Source organism: Dasypus novemcinctus, chromosome 19 (genome assembly GCF_030445035.2).
Source record: "Dasypus novemcinctus isolate mDasNov1 chromosome 19, mDasNov1.1.hap2, whole genome shotgun sequence".
Classification (NCBI taxonomy): Eukaryota; Metazoa; Chordata; class Mammalia; order Cingulata; family Dasypodidae; genus Dasypus; species Dasypus novemcinctus.
Window position 1 is genome coordinate 18,878,731 of NC_080691.1, and position 25,753 is coordinate 18,904,483.

General features: G+C 58.2%; 1 protein-coding gene across 1 annotated transcript; it reads right to left on the minus strand.

Moving 5' to 3' along the window:
* Positions 1-118: 118 nt before the first annotated feature.
* Positions 119-25,350, minus strand: LRRC43 (leucine rich repeat containing 43). The gene is made up of 12 exons (XM_071209781.1): positions 25,236-25,350; positions 23,017-23,277; positions 20,641-20,751; positions 19,555-19,694; positions 17,841-18,079; positions 17,054-17,241; positions 15,828-16,039; positions 6,330-6,472; positions 6,031-6,190; positions 5,747-5,936; positions 5,387-5,416; positions 119-1,342 (listed from the first exon to the last, which is right to left on the minus strand). The coding sequence occupies exons 1-12, from the start codon at positions 25,335-25,337 to the stop codon at positions 1,262-1,264; spliced, it is 1,857 nt and encodes a 618-aa protein (XP_071065882.1). The 5' UTR covers positions 25,338-25,350; the 3' UTR covers positions 119-1,261.
* Positions 25,351-25,753: the final 403 nt, after the last annotated feature.

Genomic DNA, 25,753 nt, shown 5'->3' on the forward strand with positions numbered 1-25,753 from the left:
TGGGGCCTTATTTAGACGACTCCTTTCACCCTCCTCCCCAGACTTAGGGAATGCCCCTTGATTTCTGACAGCATTTGCTATGCTTTGGCTCCCACTCAGCACACACAGTACAAGTTAGTCAGGTTTCAGGGAGTTTAATCAAAATTAACAAGGTTGGAGGGGCTGTTACACAATCTAAGTCAGCATTCCTTGTAGACCAGCAAGGATCAGTGCTCAAAGTTCTCCATTTCTCTCATAACAGAAAATCAAGAGTCCACTCTGGGGCTGTTGCTCAACCACCCCTGGGGGACGGGGGAGCAGCTGCGCACTTGAGCCCCTCATCTGTCACCAGTGCCCACATTGTCCACATCTCCAGAGGGCTGAGGCGGTGCACCAGCAGGAGCCCTCTGTACAGGCAGGGGTCCAGGGGGTCCAGGGGCTTCCGGATGCCAAACGTCTTGAAGCCAGCATGGTGCGTGGGGCTACCCCCAGCTTCCGCAGGCACATCCCCACAAAGACGTCATCGATAGGGAAGAGTTCGGCCTCTTCCACGGCTGCCTGGAGGCGCTGCACCGTGGCCCTGGACATGACGTAGCCTCCGCCCCCAGCGTAGGGTGGGTAGTGGCGGGGGCCCTGTACATGGAGGGTGGGATGAAGTACTTGACCTTGGTATTCCTGTTGGGCAGGGCCTGGCGGATGACATCTCCCACCAGGAGGTCCTGGGCTGGGTCCCAGCCATCCAAGAACTCGAGCACATTGGGGACATGGACAAAAACATCATCGTCACCCTTTAGCACAAAGTGGCTCTGGGCGGCAGGCAGCGCCCACCCAGCGCTGCAGATGTAGCTCCTTGAGCGTCAGGTGAAGAAGTCCTCAGCAAAGTCCCACTGTAGGATATCATCAAACTCCCGGCTCTCATAGGCCAGCAGCTGTGCCGGGGGCGCAGGGCCCGCCACCCCGAGGAGGAACACCAGCTTCAGCTGCCGGCCCCTGGCCCCCGGCCGGCCCATGTGCTGGCGGATGGCCGCCCGCCGCTCCACATGGCTAGGCTGCGACTTGATGGCCAGGAGCAGGAAAGTGTCCTGGGCACAGCCGGAGGGCTCCAGCAGAATGGAGAAGTTGCGGCAGTGGCGATAGGTTAAGAAGAGGCGGTGACGGCCAGGCAGGACAAGGAGGCATTAGCTGCCGTGTGATTGGGGAAACACTGGCTGTGGCGGAGCCCTGGGGGTGGCCCAGAAGGGCTGGTGGGCTGGGGGGCCCCCCGCTGGCTTGGTCCCCTTCTTCAGGAAGAGCAGAGAGCGAGCAGCAGTGCAGCCAGGCTGTACAGGCCCAGCCGGCCCAGCCTGCGGAGCATCGCAAGGCCCTGCAAAGAGAGAGCAGCGTGAGCAGTGCTGCGCCCACTCCTCCCTCGCCCCCTGCCTCAGCTGAGCAAGAGTTCCCCACACCAGCAGTCAGTTACCTGCTGGCTTCGGAAGTGCCTTTTATTTTCACTCTGTTCTTTGGCTCGTTCTAGAGTCCCTCAGGGAGTGGGGAGACAAACTAAGCACACCTGCTATGCCAGCTCTCACCTTCCTTCTGCTGTCATCACCAGCGGGCTCTTGGGGCAACTTTTTTTCCCAAAGGACTTGCAGTCACTTTAGAGCTGAGGCATCACCAAAGCTGTCAGCATTTCCCAGAAACCCCCAGTGTGAAAGGCACAGAGCTAGTTTAGCTTTGCTTTGGGTCAAATTCATTCTAGGCCTGAAACCTGATATCCAGGGCTCTCCAGCCTGGTCAGTCCTCTTCTAAACCATTTCTAAAGGGAAAATGAAGTCTACAAGTCTTTCACGGCAGTTGTGGGCAGCTCTGCATTGTTTGTCTCGGGTCAGTCAGCCCCAGGTACCACCCTGGGGGAGGTGGCTTCCTCCTAGGAAAGTACTGCACGCGGGCAGCACGTGGCAGCGGCCACCAGAGAACTCGGCTTCACACCTGCCCCGAGGTCAGGGGTGCCTGGTGGTTTGGAAGCACCGGGCAGGAAGAGGAGAGCTGGCTGCTTGCTCCAGGGACGGCTCCCCCGAGGCTAGCACCCCCCTTGCCTACCACTTCGGATTCACTTAAGTCCCAGCAGCCCCAAGAGAAGGGCAAGGACAGTAACTCCAGAATAACCCACCCCAGGGCCACAGTGGCAAAACCAGGCCTTGTGTGTGTCCCTGCCCCGCCCCACCCCTCCCCTCCATTCTCCTGTTCCGGTTGCACAGGCCTTCCTCGCTTCTGACCAGGTCGTCTGCTGCCAGCCCACTGCCACCACCACCACAAGAGCATCTCTCCAGGCCTGGGGAAGCAAGGACGTGGAGGGCGAGGTGGCCAGGGGCCTGCCCTCAGAGGAGAGGCAGCAAGAGAAGCGAGTGCCCAGCGGGGGCTGAGGGGGGCAGGAAGGCCGCGTGGTGAACGCGGGGGCCCGGGGGGGAGGCTCACGAAGCGCCCAGCGAACCCCAGGGGGCTGGGGGACTGCGAGCCGGCAGGGCTCCGGAGGGCGGGCGGGCCAGGACCATGTCAGCGTGGCCGCAGTGTAGACGGTGAGGCGGCCAGGACCCCGTCAGCGTGGCCGCAGTGTAGACGGTGAGGCGGCCAGGACCACGTCAGCGTGGCCGCAGTGTAGACGGTGAGGCGGGCGCAAGGGCAGGTGCAGACGTGAGGACTCGGGGGCAGGAGCGCGGAGCTCACGCAGCTCCTGGAGGCTTCCCCCGGAGGTAGCAAAAGGCTCCTCCCGCTGAGGACTCGGGGCTGCACCGCGGAGGGCAGGAGCCGACACAGGGACCCCAGCCGCGGGAGCCACGAGCGGCGCGGGCGCCGGGGCCAGGTGCGGGCGCTCTGCGGCGGGGGCGCAGGCGCCTGCGTTTGGTCGGAGGCCGTGGAGGAGCCCGGCCGCCTGCCCCGCCACACACGCGCTGCCCCGCGCAGTCCCGCGGTCCGCCTCCCGCCCCGACCTCGGCGAGCGCCTGCGGCCCCAGGCCTTGCCCGGACCCGCCACGCCCAGGGAGCCCGCCCGGCTGAGGGAGCGGCCTAGGGGACCGGGCCAGGTGCCTCACTCCCCCGGCCCCGAGCCCCGACGGCCGCTGGGAGTGGGCGACGACCCCCGCCCAGCACCCGGCGCCACGCGCGGGAGGATCCGCGGCGAGCGGGGGTCCTGCAGGGTGCGGGACTCGGGGCCGCCCCGGCCGACTTACCTGAGCCGAGGCGCCGGGGCCGCGCCCAGGCGAGCAGGAGCTCGAGCGCGGGGCCGCTGCCGGGAGCGCGGGGCGCGCGGGGCCCGCAGGCCCCGCCCGGGCACTGGCCCCGCCCCCGCCGCCGCCAGGTGTCTGCAGCCCGGGACCGCACCTGCCGCGAACCAGGAGCCGCGCCAAAGCCCCCCGCCCGCCCCGCATCCCCCCCCGCCCGCCCCCGCGGCCAAGCAGACGCCGCCTCGGGGCTGGGAAAAGCCTTTAATGCGCGCGCGGCGCGTGGCCGCCGAAGGCCCGCAGCGCCTCCTCGGCGGAGCGGCACTGGCTCAGCTGCACCTGCACCTCCACGGTCAAGGGCGCCGGCTCGCAGGCGTCCTCGACGGCGGCTCAGCTCCAGCCTCTTCCTTTCTGAGTTAGTAAGATCCCGAGTGTGAGTCCAGGGGCCTGAGCGGGCGCCGTTCTCGGCACACGTGCCCCCAGCTGTCCTTCCCCAGCGACACAGGGACACGGTGTCCCGTCAGAGCCTCGCCCTTCGGCCCAAGTCACATTAAGGAATCTAGTTAAGTCACATTTACGCAAACACGAGGAATAAGTCGCCGTTATTTAAAAAGTGGGGAGGCAGAGGCCATTATTTTTTAACCCTTTGTACCCCATCTGCACGACCTTCGCGGGGCGGCGACGCGAATTCCTAAGCACAACGAGGGCGAGCAGCAGCATCGCGGGCTGCGCTTCCCAAGGCCTGCACGTTCCTGTGACAGCCCCCTCCATGCACAGTGGCCGCTTCCACGGGCACCCTCGGCTGCCTCATTGAGCCTCTCAGATGCGCATCCTCAACGGGTAAGTTTGCACACACACCCCACACAGACACGCGCACTTTTGGAACTTCGTAGAAATGGATCATTTGTATGTTGTAGGTATTCTTTGGCGTTTGGCTTTTTTTCCCCCCCTTACGCTTTTTACTTTGAAATAATTTCAAGCTTTCAGAACAGTTGCAAAAATAATACAAAACCCATACAGAGAAACCTCCAGCACACCGCTCCCCCAGATACCCCGATCCACCCATTATTTTAACCTTCTGCCACATTTGCCTGCCTTCCTCTTTCGTTCTTTTAAGATTTTTATCTAGTTATTTATGTATCTCCCCCACCCCCTCGTTGTCTGCATTCTCTGTGTCTGTCTGTCGTGCGCTCGTCTTCTCTTTTGACGAGGCACGGGGAACTGAACCCGCACCTCCCCTGTGGCAGGCGGAAGCCAGGTCTCCAGCCGCATCCGCCCGCCTGCCTGCCTCCCTTTTTCTTTCTTCCATCTCTCTCTCTACTAAACGTTCAAGTATAGGCTGTAAACATGTGCTCCTGGAACACACAATCCTTTCACGTATTTTTCCTAAGACAAGTATATTCGTTTATGCAACTACCTTAAGAAGTCATCAAGTGCACGCAACTTAACGCTGATATAAAGCTCATTCTAATATTCTCACATAGTCCTAGGGTCCTCTATTGCATTAAACTGTCACGGTCTCTTTACCTGCTCTTTTTTTCAACTGTGGAAACATAATATTAAATTTCCTTTCTCAGCTGCCCCCAAGTGTGCCATTCACTAGGCTTATCGCATCCAGTGTTGTGCTAACCCCCCCCACGCACACCCGTTACCAGAACTTTCTAGGAGAAACCCTGCACCCAGTGTGCCTCAAGCCCGCGCCCCCGTCCCCCGCCTGTCGCTGCGCGCCCCTTCTAGCTGCTCCACGGAAAGTGGAGTCACCCGCTGTGGGTCTCCCTCGGCGTCACGGCCTCAAGGCTCGGCCCCGTCCCCGCCCACGGCCCCCACTGCCCGGTGCCCTGCCGGGGGCCCCGCCTCCCTCCCGCGCCGGGCGCCGGGCGTTTAGGGCTTCCCCGCCGGGGCTCCCGGGAAGACGCCGCCGCCTCCCCGCCGCCTGCCCTCGTCCCGGCCCCCTCCCCTCCAGAGAATCCTTCCTGACACGCAGACCTACAGCTTCTCTACACAACTTCAGGCGCTCGGGGCCGTCCCTCCCCCCGGGCCGGGCCCTGGGCTCCCAGCAGGGACCCCGCGCCCCCCCCAGGCAGCGCGGCTCGGGTGCGGGCGGCAGGGCCCGGGGCTGCCCCTCCCTCTGGGCCCCGCGCCCGCTCAGGGCTGACCCCAAGGACCCCCGGAAGCCGCTCCCGGGTCGGGCGCCGTCGGGGGGCACTCACCTTTTTTAGGTGTTTTCTTCGTCTTCGCATCTGTGGGAAAGAACCACAAAAACTAAAGGCTCCTGGGGGGCGGGCCCCGGGGGGCGTAGTCAGGCCTGGGGGCGCTGCCGCCTTCCAGAGCATATCCCTGCCCCCCTGCCCTCCAGGGCATTCCCTGCCCCCCCACACCTTCCAGGGCATTCCCTGCCCCGCCCTCTGCTCTCCAGAGCTTTCCCTGCCCCCCCCCCTCCAGGGCATTCCCTGCCCCCCTCCCCCCCCCCCCCCCCCCCCCCCCCCCGTCTTCCAGGGCCTCCCCTGCCCCCCCCCCCCCCGCCCGGCAGACGTGCCCCGTGGGGAGGGGGGGAGGGCGGCGCGCGGTACCCGGCCGACGTCAGCCTGTCGGACTCGGGGGTGCGGACCACCCCGAAGTTGCACACGGTGGCCCACCAGGGGCTCCCCCCGCGAGCAGGGGCTCGAGCACCACCTGGCCGTGGCCCAGCACCTGCAGCACGGGCGGGTCCTGCCGCAGCTCCCCCGGCGCCTCCTTCTTCTTCTTGGGCGCCTTCCGCTCCTGCGGCCAGAAGGGGGCGGGGGGCGCGGGGTGGGCGCGGGGTGGGCGCCCCCGGCCGCCAGCGCCGCCCGGGCCCCGCCCGGCCCCTGCTCACCTTCGCAGCGTCCCTCTCCCGCCCGTGCCTTGTCCTTCCCGTCGTCCCTTTTTCTTGTCTTTCTCTCCCTTCTTCCTTCCCGCCCTTCTTGCCCTTCTTGTCCGCCTTTCCCCTTCGCGCTGCTCTCCACGTCGGGGGACAGCACGGGCCACGAGAGGATCTGCGGGAGGCAGAGCGTCCGCCCCGCCGCGCCCCTCTCCGTCCGCCCCCGCCCCTCCCCCAGCCCCCCTCCCCCCCTCCCCCCTCCCCGCCCTTCCCCCAGCCCTCTCCCCCCACCGCCCCCCCCCCAGCCCGCCCACCTTCTCCTCCACGACGGTCACGGTGGTCCCCGCCAGCAGGAAGGCCTTGAGCGGCCCCAGGTCGCGGAGGGTGTGCTGCATCTCGTAGCTGCAGCTGATGACGTCCGCCCAGGGCTTGCGGAGGGTGCTGAAGAGAACCGTCCCTGGGGGGGGGCGGGAGGGGGCGCCGTCACCCCCGCAGAGGAGGGCGAGCGGTGGCGGCGGCAGGCGGACGCGGGCACAGGGGGAAGCGCGACCCTCACCCAGCAGCGCGCGGTACGTCCGCCCTGGACGGCCAGCGTCTTGTAAAAATGCTCAGCAAAACAAAAGTAGGAACGTTACAATTCCCTGAGCCTTTACACAGTTTTATTCTAATGCCAATCAAAGTTCTTTTGGCTTAGGTCAGAGAGCTTGACCAAACTGAGTGTGCAAATTCATCTGGAAGAGGAAAGCAAGAATTCCAAAGAATGCATTTAAGAGAGTGATGCTGGAAGCTGTGAACTCCAGGGAGAGAGTACGGCATTATTCATTCTTATTTGCATGGGCCCTAGTCTACTTCCTGGCATCCTGAATAGATTCATTAGTATATGATTTTTTTCTTTTAATTTGTTCCCACTGCCTCATTGTTTGCTGTCACTGTCTGCTCTCTATGTCTGCTTGTCTTCTCTTTAGGAGGCACCAGGAACCGAACCTGGGACCTCCATGTGGGAGAGAGGCACTCAATTGAGAGCTACCTCAGCTCTCTGCTTTGTTGTATCTCTCATTGTCTTTCCTCTTTGTGTCTCCTTGTTGCATCATCTTGTTGCATTAGCTCCCAGCACCTGCCTGTCTTGCCAGCTCGCTGTCTTGCTTGTCTTCTCCAGGAGGCATTGGGAACCAAACTCAGGACCTCCTATGTGATAGGCGGGAACTCAATCACTTGAGCCACATCCGCTTCCCTCATATTGGAAAGCAAGGATTCTCAAAGCAGTAAAATGTTGGGTAAAAACAGAACCAATGATCCGCAGTCTATAGAATCCATACTTAGAGTGAACCCAGTGTTAGAACACAATATAGGACAACACTGAGGCAGCATATCAAGAGGATATGGAGGCGGCGGACTTGGCCCAGTGGTTAGGGCATCCGTCTACCACATAGGAGGTCTGTGGTTCAAACCCCAGGCCTCCTTGACCCGTGTGCAGCTGGCCCATGCGCAGTGCTGATGCACGCAAGGAGTGCCTTGCCACTCAGGGGTGTCCCCCACATAGGGGAGCCCCACGCGCAATGAGTGCACCCCATAAGGAGAACTGCCCAGCGCAAAAGAAAGTGCAGCCTGCCCAGGAATGGCTCCACACACACGGAGAGCTGACACAACAAGATGACGCAACAAAAAGAAACACAGATTCTGGTGCCACTACAACAACGGAAGCAGACAAAGAAGATGCAGCAAATAGACACAGAGGACAGACAACCAGGGTGGGAGGGGTGGGAGGGGAGAGAAATAACTAAATAAATCTTTAAAAAAAAAAAGAAAAAGAGGATATGGGGAGCAGATGTGGCTCGTGCAGTTGAGTGCCAGCCTCCCACATGGGAGGTCCTGGGTTTGGTCTCCCGTGCCTCCTGAAAAACAAACAACAAGCAAATCAAATGAAAAAACCCAACTCAGGGGAGCCACTGGGGCTCAGTGGTTGAGCGGGCTTCCCCACATGGGAGGTCCTGGGCTTAATTCCCAGCCCCTGGTACCTAAAAAAAAGAAAAAGTTTTAGCAATTACAACAGAATTAACAATAGACCCCAAAGTACATGAAGCAAAAATTGACACAAATGAAGGAAGAAATAGACAATTCAACAATAATAATTGGAGGACTCACTAACCCCTCTTTCAATAATGGATGAGAACTAGACAGAAGATCAAGAAGGAAGTAGATGACCTGAACAACACTCTAAACCAAGTAGCCTCACAGATGTCCAGTGAACACCCATCATCAGAATGCACACTCTTCTCCCGTGCACACGGAACATTCTCTAGGATAGACCATATGCTAGGGCATAAGACGAACTTCAATGGATTTAAAGGAATGAAATCACACAAAGTATGTTCTCTAGCCACAGTGGGATTAAATTAGGAATCAACAACCAAAATAAATTTGGGAAATTCAAAAACATGTGGAAATGTGTGGAAATTCAAAACACTCCTAAATAACCGAGGCATCAAAGAAGAAATAGTGAGTTTGTTAGTGGGAAGATTCAACCTTGTAAAGATGTCGGTTCTCCTTAAATTGATCTATAGATTAAATGGGATCGTAATAAAAATCCAAGCGGGTACGTTTTTAGAAATTCACAAACTGAACTAAAACTCACATGAAAGTGCAACTGGGCCAAGGTGGCCAAAATAGTCTTGAAGGCCCATGAACCAAGTAGGTGTTGATCACACGCAAGTGGAAGGACATCCTACCAAACACCCCATCATACTCTCCAAAAGGGTTCAGGACACAAAAGACAAGGACAGATGAAAAAAGTGTCACAGATCACAGGAGAATTCAGAGACATGATGACTAGAAGCAACATGGCCTCTTGGATTGGATCCTGGAGCAGAAAAAGGCCAACATGGAGGCCTGGGGAAGCCGCTCGCAGCCTGGAGCTGAGCAAATAGCTCCCTGTGGGCAGTTCTTCATTTTGGTAAATGTACTGCATTACCGTATGACAGTCACATCACAAGAAATTGAGGGGAAACTATTGGGGATCTCTATGTGGTATCATGGCAACTCTTCTATAAATCTAAAATTATTTCAAAATAAAAAGTTAAAAAAGTTAAATGGGGGAAGCAGATGTGGTTCAAGGGATAGGGCTTCTGCCTACCATCTGGGAGGACCTGGGTTCGATCCCTGGGGCCTCCTGGTGAAAAAGAAGAAGAGAAAGCATGCCTGTGCAGCGAGTCAGTGCCCACGTGGCAAGCCAGTACCCATGTGGCAAGCCAGTGCCCGTGTGGTGAGCTGAGTGCCCACACAACAAGAGTGCCTGCGCAGGAAGCAGACTTGGCCCAGTGGATAGGTCGTCCGCCTACAACATGGGAGGTCCACAGTTCAAACCCCGGGTCTCCTTGACCCATGTGGAGCTGGCCCCATACACAGTGCTGATTCATGCAAGGAGTGCCATGCCATGCAGGGCTGTCCCCGCATAGGCGAGCCCCATGCACAAGGAGTGAGCCCCGTAAGGAGAGTCGCCCAGCGTGAAAGAAAGTGCAGCCTGCCCAGGAATGGCGCTGCACACATGGAGAGCTGACACAACAAGATGACGCAACGAAAAGAAACACAAATTCCCATGCCGCTGACAACAACAGAAGCAGAAAAAGAAGAAGCAGCAGCAAATAGACACAGAGAACAGACAACTGGGGCGGGGCGGGGCGGGGCGGGGCAGGGCGGGGAAAGAGAAATAAAATAAATAAATCTTTAAAAAAAAAAAAAGAGTGCCTGCGCAAGTAAGTCATGCAGCAAGATGATGATGCAACAAAAGAGAGACAAAGGGGGGAGTCAAGGTGAAGCGCAGCAGAGACCAGGAACTGGGGTGGCACAATTGACAGGGAACCCTCTCCACCTCAGAGATCCTGGGATTGAATCCCAGTGAATCCTAGAGGAGAAAAAATGTGAAGACCAAAAAGAGAAATAGGTACAGAAGATCATACAGCAACGGTCAGCAAAAACAGCAGGGCAGGGGGCGGGGGCAGGGGGAGAAATTAAATTAAATTAAATTAAATTAAATTAAATTAAATTAAATTAAATTAAATTAAATGGAAAGAATTACTCTATTGGGTATGAAACCTTATTATAAAGAATATTTACTAAGACAGTGGGGTGTTGGCACATGGATAACAGACTAATGGAACAGACTAGAAAATGCAGTCACAGACCCTGTGCATACAGACACAATTCATGCAAAGATAGCTCTGAAGAGCAGTGGGGAAAGAGCAAAATTGTCAATAAATGCTGTTGAATCGATTGGATATTCATATGGGAAAAAAATGCAACTTGCAACTTACTCAAAATTCAATTCAGGGTGGATTGTAGATCTAAATACGAAAGGTAAAACAATAGAGCTCCTACAAAGTAACATAAGGAACTATCTTCATGACCTTAAGGTAAAGAGAAATTTCCTAAATAGGACAAAATAATATTGGAAACTTCTGCTCATCAAAAGACACAAATCAGAAGTCTCTGCCTGATGGGCACGGGGTTTCCTTTGGGGGTGATGAGAATGTTTAGGGACCAGCTAGGGGACTTGTGTGCACAACACTGTGCATGCACAAAACGCCACTGAGCTGTACACTTTAAAATGATGGGGTAGACATTGTGAACACAATTACACAGCACTGAAGCATGTGTCTGATTAAAAGGGGGAAAGTATTGCTTTTATGTGAGTTTCACCTCAATTTTAAAAATTGAAAATAAAAAGACATTATTAAGAGAATACAAAAGCAAGCCAGCAAATGGGAGAAGTTACTTGCCACACATGTCATCAGAAAAAGAAAAAAAATATGAGCGGGTGTGGCTCAAGGGATAGGGCCTCCACCTACCATGTGGGAGGACCCAGGTTCGGTCCTGGGGCCTCCCGGTGAAAAAGAAGAAAAGAAAGTGTGCCTTCGCGGTGAGCCAGTGCCCACGTGGTGAGCTAGTGCCTGCGTGGCAAGCCAGTGCCTGCACAGTGAGCCGAGCGCCCACGTGGCGAGAGTGCCTGTGCGGTGAGCGAGTGCCCATGCAAGTGAGTCACGCAGCAAGATGACGACGCAGCAGAAGAGAGACGAAGGGGAGAGCCAAGATGAAGCGCAGCAGAGACAGGAACCGAGGTCTGACAGGGAACCTGTCTCCACTTCAGAAGTCTCCAGCACTGAATCCAGTGAATTCTAGAGAAAAAATGATAAGAGAAGACCAAAAAGAGAAATAGATACAGAAGATCACACAGCGAATGGATACAGACAGCAAAAAAACCCAGCAGGGTGGGAGGAGGGGGAAAATAAATAAATCTTTAAAAAATATATATATATTCAAAAAATATAAGGGAAACTGTATATCCAAAAATATATCAGGACATTCTATAAAGCAACAAGACAGACAATCCAACAAGAAAAAATGAGTAAGAGAATCAAAGGGGAAATTGCAAAAGATTAAATCCAAATAGCCAATAAAGACAGCAAAGGTGCACACCAGTGCTGGTCATCAGGCAAATGCAAACCACAGTCCCGCGAGGATACGGATAGACACTCGGGCAGAAAAGCGCCGGCCTGGCCAGCCTGGGGCTGCCCTCCTGTGCGGCCTGCTTGCCAGGCGGCCTTGGCTGGGACCTGGGGACCTGGGTCTGGGAGGGGCCATCATTCGCTAGTGGCTAAGAGTGGCCCGCTGGGTCTCCAGCGCTTGTGCCAAGGGCCTGGGGTCTGCTGGGCGCCTGCAATCTTGTACGTGCCCGGAGGGGATGTGGACATGACGGGCCCCCGATAAATCTCGGCCCCCTCGGCTCCGGCGAGCTTCCCTCGTGGACAGCAGGTGTGGCAGCTGGAGGAACGAAGCGGGGCCTGGGTGACTCCCAGGAGAGGCCTCTGGGAACCCGCGCCCCACGTGCCCCTTGCTGATTTTTCCGGGCGTCCTTCTGCTGTAATAAATCGTAACCACGAGCCCAGCTGCGAGCGGAGACTCGGGGAGTCCTCCTGGCGAGTCGCTGAGCCTGGGGGTGGTCCTGGAGACCCCCGATCCAACACCCACGAGAAAAGACAGCCCGGAGGCAGCCAGGGTGGGACGCAGCAGGAAGCCTCCTGCGCTGCCTGGGGGGTGCAAGCTGGGGCGACGGCTTGGGAAAAATGCCTGGCAGTGTCTCCTAGACCTCCCAGGCAGACGACAGAAATACATGCAAAAGGAACGTGAGTGCGTGCGTGCGACAGATGCTGCGCACACGGGTCTCAGGGCGGCGCGCTCCGAGGCCCCGAAGCTGGAAGCACCGCCGGCGGAACGCAGGGGGCCGCTGCGGATCCTCGCGCTTGGGGAACTGCGCAGGAGTGACAGCCACGGGGCCCCCACCCACAGGGCGCTGAGCCGCTCAGACCACGACCGGCCGGGCAGGCACAGCGGGCTCCTGGCTTTGCACGTCGGGATGACGGCCCGCGGGGCGCTGCGGGCTTGCGATGGGGAGGGCTGGGGGTGCTGGGTCCTGCCATGGGTGGTGGGTACGCAGGGTCTTCACCGGCCGAGCAGCCGCGTGTGTCCCTTTCTACAGGAAAGCTGCGCTTCACGTCCACAGCCCCGCGAGACAGCACGCGTCAACCCATACAGAGAGAGAAAAGCCACTTTTTGGTAAAAAAAAAAAAAAAAAAAGCATGTATATATATAGACATTCACATCTGTATAAGAAGAATTAGGGCATGATAGGAACAAAACTGTTAAGAGTAATTATGTCTATGGAATAAATTGGATGGAGGGAGGAGAGGAAATTTATTTCAAAATCTGCACAATTTTTAAAGTGGTAGATTGATGGCTCTTGTGTATTCCTCAGAAAACAAACAACTGACACAACCACGAGAACGTCCTCAGCGGAGACGAGCCAGCCCCTTGCCCACGGCGGGGGTCCCGCAGCCTCCCCCTGCCCGGCCACCAGGGGGCGCAGTGGCGCTGGGGATGGGTGGTTTCGGCTCCCCTTTTCCCAACCGCCCACACCACCCGCTATCAGTTGAGCTTTTAAAATAATTCTTGGGGTTAAGAGAGGAGTTTCACGAGAGTACACAAGGATGGATATAAAACATGTAATATTACACCAAAAACATATAGGGGACGACAGACTAATAATGTAAACCATAATGTAAAACATAGGGTAACTAAAAATTTAGAAAACTGTATATCCTAAAGTATGGACCACAATGTAAGCACAGATGTCACCTTGTTTGAAAGCTATTGTCTCAGAGTCTGTACATCAGTTTCAGTAAATATGATATGAATAAGTTATAAGATTATCGCTGTGGAAGGGAAAAGGTTTTATGGTGGATGTGTGGGAGTACTGTATATTGTATATATGAATTACTGTGATCTAAGGCTCTTGTGAAGAGAAGCTCAATAATTAGGAAAAAAGAAAAGAAAAAGATAGGATGTAGAATTTTTCCAAATCAATATGTATTCTATATCTAACCTTTAAACTCATCGCTATATTTCATTTTACTAGTAAGGGAACCTGACATTATATTGAGCTTCACTTTTCAGGAAGTTTTGGATCACAGAGTGGTTCAACAATGGCAGCGGAGGAATACTGGTATGGGATGTTATTGACAGGCGATATATGGTTGACAGGAAGTTATACAGGGCATATGTCCAGGGTGCATGGTAATGTTTGGATATACTCATAGTGGAAACAATTAAAAACAACAGCTGGGGGGGTACTGGGTTACTGGCCGGGGTGGGGGGGGATCTGTCGTGGTCCCTAGGGGAGCAGTGGCAGTCCCCCAGGTGCAACAGTAAGGACCAGGAAGGAATGAGGGTCCAACAGTGAGCCCCTGATACTAATGACTATGCTTGTGAGCCTATACGCCTGAAATAAGAACAAGGCCTACAGCAGCACTGTGCCTAGGAGTTTCCTCCTGACAGCCTCTGTGTTACTCAAATGTGGCCAGTCTCAAAGCCAAACTCAGCATATAAATGCAATGCATTCCCCCCAGCGTGGGACATGACACCCGGGGATGAGCCTCCCTGGCACCGAGGGATCACTACCAAGTACCAGCTGATGATGCAACTAGAAAATGACCTTGAATTAAAGATTCAACGCAGACCAGCAGAATATCCCTGTCTATATATAATAACAGGAGTTAAAAATGCTGTTTCACCTAAATTAAGGGGGAAATGGAAAGGACAAATGAGTTTATATGGCTATGAGTCTCTAAAAAAGAGTCTGGAGGTTGTCAGAAGGATTGCCCTTATGCACACCTGAGCAGAGTCTCAGAGACAGATAAAGTAGATACAACCCCAGGTATTGGTCCTTTTGAGGGCTAAAGAGACCCACGGGTTCTATGGTCATGGCAGGTGGGGTTCACTGCCATGCCAGTTGACCCTTCTTTGGAGCTGGTGTTTCTGTGTGATGGAGCTGGACTCAGATGGGATCCCTTTTCACAAGCCTTTCATGCTACTTTACCGGAATTGTAGTTGGTGCTGGGGTTTAAGATATATCTAGGGGATTTGAATCTCTGGACTGACAATATGATAGCCAGGCCCTGACCTCAACAGACTTCAGCTCCTACACTCTGATTTATTGGACGTACCCCACTCAGCTAACATGGAGTTGAAGAATGTCAACCACCACACCATGGAGCCTGGGGTGCCTACACCTGAAAGCAGGAGGATTGCATCCGATATCCATGTGGAATCTAAACCCCCTCTTGACATAGATGTGGAATGGACACAACCAAGCCAAGGTCCACAGGAAGGAGGAATACAGTAAGGATCAGAGTGGCTTAATGATATTCTATTCATGAACTATTGTGGTTAATAATTGAGAAAATGTGGCATTGATGTGGAAAAAGTGGTCATGGTGGCTGCTGGGTGCAGGGAAGGGGAGGAAGAGAAGAGATGTGGAGGCATTCTCCGGACTTGGAGTTGTCCTGGGTGGTGCCCCAGGGACAACTGCCAGATGTTGTATGTCCTCCCATGGCCCACTGGATGGAACGTGGGAAAGTGTGGGCTATGGTGTGGAACACGGGACATGGGGTGCAGCGATGCCCGGAGATGTACTCACTAGACGCAATGGATGTGACATGATGATGGGGGAGAGTGTTATTGGGGGGGAGTGATGGGGTGGGGGCGAATGGGGACCTCATATTTTTTTAATGTAATATCTTTTTAAAAAAATGAATAAATTGAGTAGAATTTGGAAGAAAAAAAAAGAAAGTGGAAAAAAATAATTCTTTGAGCACACGTTAAAGAAGGCTAGCTTTCTAAATTCCTCGAAATTAGAAGGAATTCAGGGAGCACCGGTGGGTAGTGAAATCTAACGGTGATGAGAGCTCACTTAACTAGAATCCAGCCACTTTAGAAACCTGAAGTATCCAAATCTTGTTTCCTGTGCTCTGGCAATCAGAAAACTCCAACAACAAGAGCTGACAGCAGGACTTTTGTGGACAGACAGACAGCAACCCTCACTCCTCCGAGGGCACGAAGCCAGCTCAGTGCTCCCACCCCGAGCCGAGGAGCCGAGGCGAAGCCCTTGGCGAATGGCCCTCAGGACAGCGCCGCCACCGGGACGACCCCGTGCCCCCGAGCAGGGCGGGCGGGGGGCGCCCCTCAGCCAGGTGACGGCCCCGCGCGTTCCAGGTGGAGGGAACGCGCTCAGCCCACGGGCGGGCAGGAAACCGGCTTTGCCTGTGCGCCCCTGGCCGGACCCAAAGAGGGGTGGGAGCACCTGGACTGCGCCTGCGCCCTGGGTGGGGGGGAGAAGGGGGGAGCGGGAGGGGGCCCAACAGGGGCGGTGCAGGTGCCCTTGGCCCTGCCCCTGCCTGTGGCCGCCCGGGGCCCGGGGGGCTCACCCCGGGGACGGGCAGAGGCGGGGGTCGATCCTCGGCCGCAGCTTGGCCAGCTCCTCCGCGGAGTCCGAGGGCAGCACGGCCGGGCCCGCCGAGGCCACCGACTCCTCCAGCTCCCCGGACTCGGGCAGCGGTGACTCCAGCAGGGACTCCCCGGCCTCTTCGCTGCCCTCCTCGGGGGGCATCTCTGTGCTGGGCGAGGAGGGCTTGACGATCTGCCGGGGAGGGACAAAGGAGCCAGACTGTGCAGGGGAAGTCTGTGTCAGCAGAGCGCGAAGTTCGGGGTGAAGTCAAAGCATTGGCAAGCGCTGGAACTTAGGAGGCAGGGGAGGGGAGGGCAGGGCAGGGGAAGGGGGGACAGGGGAGGGAAGGGGGAAGGAGGGCAAGCCAGGGGAGGGCAGGGGAGGGGAGGGGAAGGGAAGGAAGAGGAGGGGAGGGCAAGGGAGAAGAGGGGAAGGGAAGAGAGGGGAGGGGAGGGCAGGGCAGGGCAGGGGAGGGGAGGGGAGAGAAAGGCAGGGCAGGGCAGGGCAGGGGAGCCAGGCCAGTCGTAAGTGCAGCCACCACCACCAGGACTTCTGAGTGAGCAAGGGTCTCCTTGTGTTTCTACAAGGCCACAATGTCCTCGGAGGAGTTTCTTTTCTTTTTTTTTTTAACTTTTTATTTTGAAATAACTTTAAACTTATGGGCAAGTTACAAAGATAATACTTAGAACTCCAACATAGCCCCCACCCAGATACCAGATTTACTAACATTTTGCCACATTACTTCTATCCCTCTAGCTAGCCATCCATCCATCCCTCATCTGTTTTCTGTCTGTCTGTCTGACTTCTAAACGTCTGCGAGCGGGCCGTGGACACACTTCCCGAGAGGACATTCCTGACACAGCCCCTGTCAGTACAGCTGCCGAGTCCAGGAAGGCTAGCAGTGATCCCAGCGTCACTTCCATGGCTCCTTTTTTTCCTTTAAACGTTTAGCCTTTTCGCTGCAGCAGGTGCAGGAGTCCTTAGAATTTCCTTCCATGTGAGGGGAGGGGCGGGGGAGCCGGGCCACCAGCGCGTGCGTGTCCCTGCCGCCCCTTTGTCAGCTGTGGCCCTGTTCCGTGGGGACAGGCATGAGCCCGGCGAGTTACTCTGGCTGCAAGGAAGGGGCTGCGCCGGGGCTGCGTCCCTGTCCCCCGGGAGGGGCCTGAACCGGAAGGCCCCCCAGGCTCGGAGCAGAGGCTCACCTACCTGGGCCAGCACCCCGCCATACTCGTTGCCTTCGCCTTCTTCATCTTCCACAAAGTCGTAGGTCACGTAGTAGCTGTAGGTGATGAAAGGGCCTTCGGGCCCTGGCTCAGGGTCCAAGACGGAGCTGTCCAGGACCCCGGTGACATTTCCAATCGTCACCACCAACTGGGCCTCGCGCGGCAGGAGATCTGCAAGGGAGAGCAGGCGGGGCCGGGGGGCTGGGGGGTGGTCCCCGGGAGGCGGCGGGTGGGGGGGGGCGGGCCAGGCCCCGCGGCCGCCTCCTCCAGGCTGGCCCTCGCAGGCTGGCTCTGCCAGCTCAAGCCGAGGGATGCAGGGTAAGCCCCCAAGCCCCCTTGGCCCTGGTTGCTGCAGTGGGGGGGACAGCAGCTCCTTGCAGAGGGGCTGACCGGGAGGGCCAGCCATGGGCCCACCCCTGGCCTCAGCACCTGCCGGGCAGGCGGGGCTGGAGCAGTGTCACCCTGCCCCGGAGGAGGCGCGGGCCACACGGGGGCGCTCTGCGGGCGCCCCAGAACTGAAGACCCTGAGAGCAAGGACTGTTCCCAGGGCCTGGGGAATGGAGGGGACCCCGGTGGTGCCTACCAGTGATCTCCCCGGGTCCCAGCCACAGGGACGGGACCTGGGCGGGAACTGGGCCCCTGCGGACAGGGCTGCACCTGAGGGGGCTTGTGGGGGAGCTGCAGGGTCAGGAGGACACACGAGCCCCCGAGGGCAGGGGCTGGGCGGGGCCGAGGCCACCCCCGCTGACCCCGCCCTGCGGCACCCTCACCCCCGCTGAGGCCGAGCCCCCGGAACTGGTGCTTCTCGTGGGGGGACACGGTGATGTCGTCCAGCACGCAGAGCCGCGCCAGGCTGTCGATGGTGAAGCCGCGGTAGTAGGGCACCAGCGCCAGCGGGTTGCCCTGCAGCACGAGCAGCCTGAGCTGCCGCAGCGAGCGGAGGCTGCCCACCATGCCCTGCAGGTCCAGCAGGTTGTTGAAGCCCAGGTCCAGGGAGACGAGGCCGGGCCTGCGGGGGAGCGCAGGGTGGCGGCAGGTGCAGGGGGGTGGGGCGGGCCAATGGGGAGCGCAGGGTGGTGGCAGGTCCAGGGCGACAGCCCGGGCCCGCAGGGAAGCGCAGGGCGGCGGCAGGTGCAGGGGGCGGGGCCAGGACGGTGGGGGAGCGCAGAGTGGTGGCAGGTCCAGGGCGACAGCCCGGGCCCGCGGGGAAGCGCAGGGCGGCAGCAGGTGGATGGGGACAGATGCAGCTGCCCTGCCCTCCCTGCGGCCTGGCCCGTGCGTTCCCCGGCGTCCAGGACAGACGGGCCTGGTGCTGGGGCCTGGGGGTGGGGGACCCTCTGCCCCTCCCTTGCCCCGGGCTGGTCCCCGGGGTGCTCTCCAGACCTCCTGGATCCCCTTCCCCACCCTCATCTAGGCCCCTCCCACCTGACTCCACCTGCCCAGCCCTTCTCTGTACCTCCCCGAGGAACCTGAGGCGTCTGGAAGGTTCTCAACAAAACTTAGGGACGGGCAGAAAAGGGAGGCAGGGGGAGAGCAGAGGGTGGGGTCGGGCGGTGGGCGAGTGGGGGGAGCAGGGGAGAAGGTGCCTGAGGCTCTGGGGTTGAGGGGCGTTGAGGGGCGCGGCCGCTGGAGCAAGCTGGAAAGCCAGGCTGGGAGGGAGACGCGTCCCCGGGAGGCGACGAGGCGCCACCAGCCCCCCCACCACCACCCCAGCCCCTGGCACTGGGTGCGGAGCGCCAGGGAAGAGCGGAAGAGGCGGTTCCTGGGTCTGAGGCCAAGGCCGCGGCCCCGAGGGCGCAGAGGTGGGTCCTCCGCCACCACCCAGAGAGCACAGGACGCCGCCCCAGCCACACGAGGCAGTGGCAGGTGCCGGGAAAAACGTCTCCTGGAGGTGAGCAGGGGTCCTCCCTGCGCGAACCTGGGTTTTCGGCGCTAAGGAAACCCGTCTGCGGTGGAGCTGTGCGGGACGGCCGCCTCGGGGGCGGGTGGCGGTGGGAGACCTGCCGTCCTGGGACCTGAGAAGGGTGCTGGGGCGGGAGGCGCCGTGAAGGCCGTGGAAGGAGCCGGGCGGGCAAGGCTGCCCCCAGCCTGCTGCGCGCTGCCCCGAAGGCAGCGGTTTTTTGGCCGTGGCCGGAGGTGCCGTCCTGACTTGGGTGGCAGGTGCTCCGGCATCTCGTGGGTGGGGGCCGGGGATGCCATCACCAGCCGGCACTGCCAGGTGACCCCACCAACCACAAAGAGTCACCCGGCCCCCAAAGGTCAGGCCGCCCTGCTCCCACTGCCTCGAGGAGTCCTTCCCTGGGGTTCGGTGGGATTTTTAAAAAATTGGGCCTGAGAAATTCATCCTTGGTCTGGAGTTCCCAGCCACCCAGGAGTTACTGTCGAGATGGGCCCAGCGGCGACCTTCAGCCCCGCGGGGAAGGCTCTTCCGAGCCTGATGCTTCAGCCCTGCCTCTTGCTTCCCATTGCGGGCTCGCGAGTTACCAGTGACTGGTGGTGACGTGTTGACTCTCCATGGGGCCCTGCAGTTTGTTGTGGCCTAATCCCAAGTGCTGGAGGCCCGGGGGCGGCTGGGCGCACAGACACGCCATGCTGGTGACCTCGTTGCCGTAGAGCTCCAACACCTGAGAGGGGACAGCCGCAGGAGCGGGACGGGAGGAGCTGTGGGCGCCCAGCCCCGCCTTCCTTCCTTCCACCCTGGGACCCTCAGGAGAGGAATTAGGAATTATCTGTGCCAGGCCTCCCGGCATCCAGCTGGCTCCCTTCTAAAAATCCAGGAAGAAAATATTTCTGCAGCAGGTTTAAAAGTTTCTTTTTCTTCTGTGAAGGAAAGTTCAAACTTTGGAAGGGGAGGTGGTGCTGGAGTGGAGGGAGGGAAATGCACAGTGATGGTAACTTCTCGGGGGGGGGGGAGGGGGGGGAAGGCAGAGGGCCCTGGATGGAAGAAGGAATAAAAGCCAAAGGTGAGAGACGGGCTCCTGCTCTCTTCTCTTTCTCATCCAGGGCCTCACGTGGCTTTGCCTCTTTTTTTTTTTTTTTTAAAGATTTATTTTATTTTAATTCCCCCCCTCCCTCATTTTTTTTTTTTTTTTTTTTGAGATACTGGGATCAGCGATTGAACCTGGGACTTCCTGTGAGGGAAGCCAGCGCTCAACTGCTGAGCCACACATCGGCTTCCCTGAGTTGTTTTTTTTTTTTTCATTTCTTTTGCTTGTTATTTGTTTTTGTTTTTAGGAGGCACCAGGAACTGAACCCGGGACCTCCCGTGTGGGAGGCAGGAGCTCAACTGCTTGAGCCACATCTGCTCCGTGGCTTTGTCTTGAACACGGGATAGAGCGATTGTTCTGAGGCCCTCTTGCCACTAAGTCAACCCCTCTCAGCATCTCACTGAAAATGGAGACCATTTTGCTATGAAGACTCATCATAAAGCCCGGCCTACCTCCTAAAAGCCCGGGGCGGGCCCTGAGCACACAGCCTCGACCTCGGGCCAAACCTCCCATATGAGGGGCAGGGCCGGGGCAGGGCCTCTGGGCAGGCGCAAAGGCCCCAGAGGCCCCCCGGGCTCTTTACCTTGAGCGTGGGGGGTAGGTTGGCGGCGTCGACCTCCTTGATGCGGTTGGCGCTCAGCACCAGCTCTTCAAGCTTCTTGAATTTCAGGAGGTCGCGGTCCACCAGGCTCACCTGGGAGGAAGGCGGGGCCGTAAGAGGCAGGGACCAAGTCCCCGTCAGGAAAGCAGCGGCGTCCTCGCCTTCAGGAGCCTCCCGCGCTGCCTTCACTGCCCCCCCGCCCCGTGAGCCTTTTCTCTCCATCCACCTGCATCCAGGTGCCTGCGTCATGAGCCTGACCCCTCTCCTCTGCCCCGACTGCACGGCGTCAGTGGCCCCTCTCCCTCAGGGGACTGTGCACTCCCGGGGCAGGAGTCTGTCTTCTTCGCTGTCTACCCCAGAGCCCTGGCAACCCGGGTCTACCTTACACTGGAGTTGGTCAAGGCTCAAGGAGCCACTCGGGTGTACAGAGCCCAAGGTCAGAACGGAAGCTTCGGGGACCGACACGTGAGCTCAGTTCCTGCAGCTCAAAGGCACGAGGGGCCCTTCCTGGCTGGCCCCTCGTGCCAAGGGTGACCCGCCATCCTGGTGTGCCCAGATCGAGGGGGTTCCCGGACATGGACTAAAAGATCCAAGCTCCTCATCAAAGAAGACACAGAGAGGGCGGATAAGCATGCCGAGAGAGGCCCAGCATCACAGGTCATGAGGAACTGCAAATTAAATCAACGAGACCCCCCACTGAGCACCTGTGGAATGGCTAAAATCCAGAACCCCGACAACACCAAACGCTGGCGAGGAAGAGGGATGCAAAACGGTGTGGCGTGCAATGAATGTCTCATGATGAGGGAGGAGGTTGTTGTTAGGGGGGGAGGAGTGGGGTGAAGGGGGTGGGGGGTATATGGGGACCTCATATTTTCTGAATGTAACATTAAAAAAATAAAGACAAAAAATAAAAATTAAAACAAAACAAAACAAAAAACGGCGTGGCCACCTTGGAGGATGGTTTGGCCGTTTCTTACAAAGATAAACAGGGGCTTAGCACGTGGCCCGGCCACTGAGCCAGATGAGCTGAACACTGCCGCCGGCACAGAAACCTGCACACAGATGTCTACGGCAGCTTTAGTCCCAGCCGCCAGCGCGGAAACGGGGGAAGGCCCAGGCAGGGCAGGCGCCTGGCCGCCCTCTCTCCCCCAGGCCTCCCGCCGAGGTTGACAGTTTGTAGGGGGAAGAGAGGAGCAGGGGCTCGGGGAGGCGGCGGCCAAGGTTTCGGGCCAGGCTTGGGCTCGGCACTGACAGGCGCGAGGAAGGCTGTCTGGTAACAGTTAGGAACATCGCACTGTGCAGCACTCGCCGCCTCCCACCCCCCAAGGCAAACCAGTGTGGGCCCCCGAAAGGCCTTTCCTGGGACCCCGGAGGGCCAACTGCAGGGCCCGCCGCGAGTCAGCAGGGGAGACGCAGCGGACCCCCTCCAAGGGGGAAGGAAGCAAGACAGCCCGACGGCGCAGACAGGAGCGTCTTCCCTCATGAGCCGGAACAAACGTGCGCGGCTAATGCGTGGTGTCAGTAACAGGGGTGGACGGGAAATCCTACCAAGCGCGCATCGTGGACCGCAGTTAGCGGTAATAGTCTGGTCATGCTCTTTCATAATCCACACAGTGTAAGGTGCTGGTGGAGGGGTGACTCATGGAATTCTGCACATTATGCATGAGTGTTTTGTAAGTTCACAACTTTTCTAATAAAAAATATATAGACAAAAAAAACCCTCCATTGTAAAGGAATATCATGACATGGGGAATGATATATACCAGGAAATTTCCTAGTAAACTTGTAATTAAGGGGAAAAAAAGGGTAGCCTGAGCAGCTGGCCCTGCCAGGAGGACGAGCAGGTAAGATTTAGGAGACAGAGGGCAGGGTTAACCTTGACATCAGTCCCCCAGGACAGATCTCTTGAGGGACTGTGGGGGACACTGGACTGGGCTGAACAGTGCCCCCAAATTGCACAGCCACCCAGCTCCTCGGAAGGTGACCTGCTTTGGAAACAGGATCTCTGCAGCTGTGACTAGTTAAGATGGGGGCAGAGCGGAGAAGGGAGGACCCTAAGTCCAGTCTGACCCATGTCCTGATACGAGGAAGGAAATCTGGATACAGAGACATGCAGGGAGAAGGCAGCTGTGTGTCCCCGGAGTAACGTCCAGAGCCGTCAGAGAAAGCGTGGCACTGCTACCTGGACCTCTGCCTTCGACTCGGGGCCCGCTGGGTGGTGCTCAGTGTGGCAGCCCGAGGGGACGAAGGCAGGCGCCTACGACCGCCCCCTACCCGCCTGAGCCGTGCCCACCCTAAGGGCAGCGGCCGTCCGCTCTGCCACCAAACCCGGAAGCCCGGTCTTGGCCGCCCACTCACCGCCTTGTTCACCACCCGCAGGGACTTGAAGTAGGAGTAGAAGAAGGTGTCTTTGAGCATCAGGGGGTTGCGGATGGCCAGTTCCCGCAGAAAGCTGTCCTGGGCGCTCAGCTCCCCCAGCCGCGCCCAGGGCGAGTGCGGGCTGCGCACCAGGCCCAGCAGCGCCTCCTCCGTCTCCTCGCCCGCCTTCGCCGCCTCCTCCTCGCGGGGGACCAGCTCCCTCCACGTGCGCCAAGTCTGAGGCAGGAAGCGGGACTCATTCTGCAGGCGTAGAGGTGGAGGATTTCTCTCCTTACAACTTAGCCACCTTAGGGCTGTGAAACTAAAAAATGCCCCGGTTTGTAAAAGTAACAATTAGGGAGAAAGCGTTAGAAATCCAGGCAGTGAGAATTCAGTAATTTTGACTGATTATTAACTGTGGCTGGACCTACAGGCAGGGGAAGACACACAGAAGCTAGAAGGCCCGGTTCCTGCCTTTATGTTTGCTCTCTAGTTGGGAACCTTGAACATGCAAGTATCTGTGGTGAAGAGCCACACAGTACAGAACCCATGTCCTGCAAGCCAGGAGGTGCACAGGGCAATCTGGGCTCAAGGTGAAAGCTAGAATTACCACATGACCCGGATATCCCACTCCTGGGACATATCCCAAAGAACTGAGCGCAGGGACGCAAACAGGTATCTGTACACCCACGTTCACAGCAGTATTCACAATAAGTCCAAGCGTCCATCGCATGGGTCAACAAAACGTGGTGCTAGCCAGTCGTAAAAAGGAGGGCCATGCTGGTACATGCTTCCGCACAGGTGAACCTGGCGATCGTCAGGCTGAGGGAAAGAGCGCTGAAGGGCAAATATTGTATGACTCACTTACATGGGGCATCTAGGCTAGGAAAACTCCCAAAGCCAGAAAGTAGATTAGAGGTTACCAGGGGCCAGGGGCCAGGGCAGGGGTTGGAGAGGGGACTGGGAGTTACTGCCTAATGGATAAAGTTTCTCTTTGGGGTGATGAAAAAGTTTTGCAAACAGTGGTGATGGCTGCCAGACATTGTGACTGCAAAGACGTCACTTAAAATGGCAAATTTTGTTATATTTTCCTGCAAAAAAGAGATCAAAAGAGGAAACGTATGTAAGGTGACTAATGCAGAGCGGACACTGGGGTGCGGGGAGGCAGTCTGTGGATGTAATTAATCAAGGAGAAGAAGAGGCCAGGCTGGGAGGGTCAATTCAGACCCTCTCAATGAGAGACGGAAGTGGAGGGAGAAAGTCTGTTCCAGGTTTTCTCTCCTCTGACCTTGACCCCCTAAAGCCTAGCGCATAAGAGGCGCTCAATCCACGTTTGTTGTCTAAGCAAATATACGAATTCTTTCCCTGGCTGGCATCTCTGTTTTCTCCTCCGTAAAACCCGGCACCCCGAGGCCCTGTGTTCCCTGGCGCGGGCGGCCCTGTGCGCGCCTCTGCCGTCGGAGCAGCTGGAGGGGCAGGTGGGCCACAGCTTCGGGGCTCAGGCCCGGCCCTCCTGAATCTGGAGGCCATCCAGGACTCTCCCGAGGTCCCCGCGCACGGGAAGGGCTGGGCCCCAGGCGGCAGGCGGCGGGCGGGCGGGCACTGCTCCCGGGAGGGGGCGCCGATTACCACCGCCGTGCCCGTCCTGCTGCCTCCCTCAGCCCGGGAGGTGGGGCTGCAGGAGGGAGGCCCTGCGACCTCAGGGACAAGACCCCCCGCGAAGGCCCCCCTGAGTGCCGGGAGGAGAGGCCCCCGCGTCAGGACAGAGCCCGCTCAGAACTGTCCCCCACGAGCGGCCCGGGGGCTCCGTGGAGCGCTTGGGGCTTCCTAGGGTTGGGATGCAATTCACCCAGCAACAGCTTTTTACCCCAAAAGGAGCCTGGCACCTCAGCAAGTCGGGGTGCAGGTGTCTTTGAGAGGGAGAGAGGCCCTTCTCCAGGTGAGCTTGAGGCGCTCAGGGTGGGCGCTCCCCGGGACTGGCAGGGGCCCTCCAGCCTGGCCAGGGGACTCCCCTCCTTCAGGGCCCAGTCCCCGGGGCCCACCGAACCCCGCCAACCGCTGGGCCTGACCGTCCCCCACTCCCAGGCCAGCCTTCCCCTCGCCCTCCCCCAGCCCCTCGGCCGCTCCCCAGGCCCAGGTCTGCCCCCTCGCTCAGTCCGCTCGGACCCAGCTCCCCAGCCCAGGCTCGCCCCCTCGGCCGGTGCCCGCGGCGCCCGCACCCAGCTGCCCGTGCCGCAGGGGAACTCGCGCAGACACAGCTGCCGCAGGTGCTCGCGCACCGCCTGGCTCACGGTCCCTCCCGGCGCCTCGGGCCGCGCCATTGCGCAGGCGCCCGCCGTTGCCAGGCAGCCACCGACGCCGGCGTGGGGCGCATGCCCGAGGCGCGCGGGGCGCATGCTCGAGGCGCAGGCCGGAGGTGAACCTAGAGCTTTGAAACTTTCGCAGGATGCGAACTTTTTCTGGAGGAGGATGTGTTCCACGGATTCAGAGAACCAGACTCGGCCACCAACGACCTGGGTTCTGTCTTCTGGCCTCAGTTATCTCATCTGTGAAAGCGGGATAAGACCCTCGCCCGCTTCCAGCCCTCTGAGGTTGCTCCGCTGTAGCTCGCAGCAGGCGTGGAGCGGTTTCTCATGCGGTCCACCGAGGAAAGGGCCATCTTATCCCCTTTTTACAGCTCTGGAGAGGAGCAATGGACCCAAGTTCAAGCTTTCAGAAAACTCATCAGTGGGTTCCA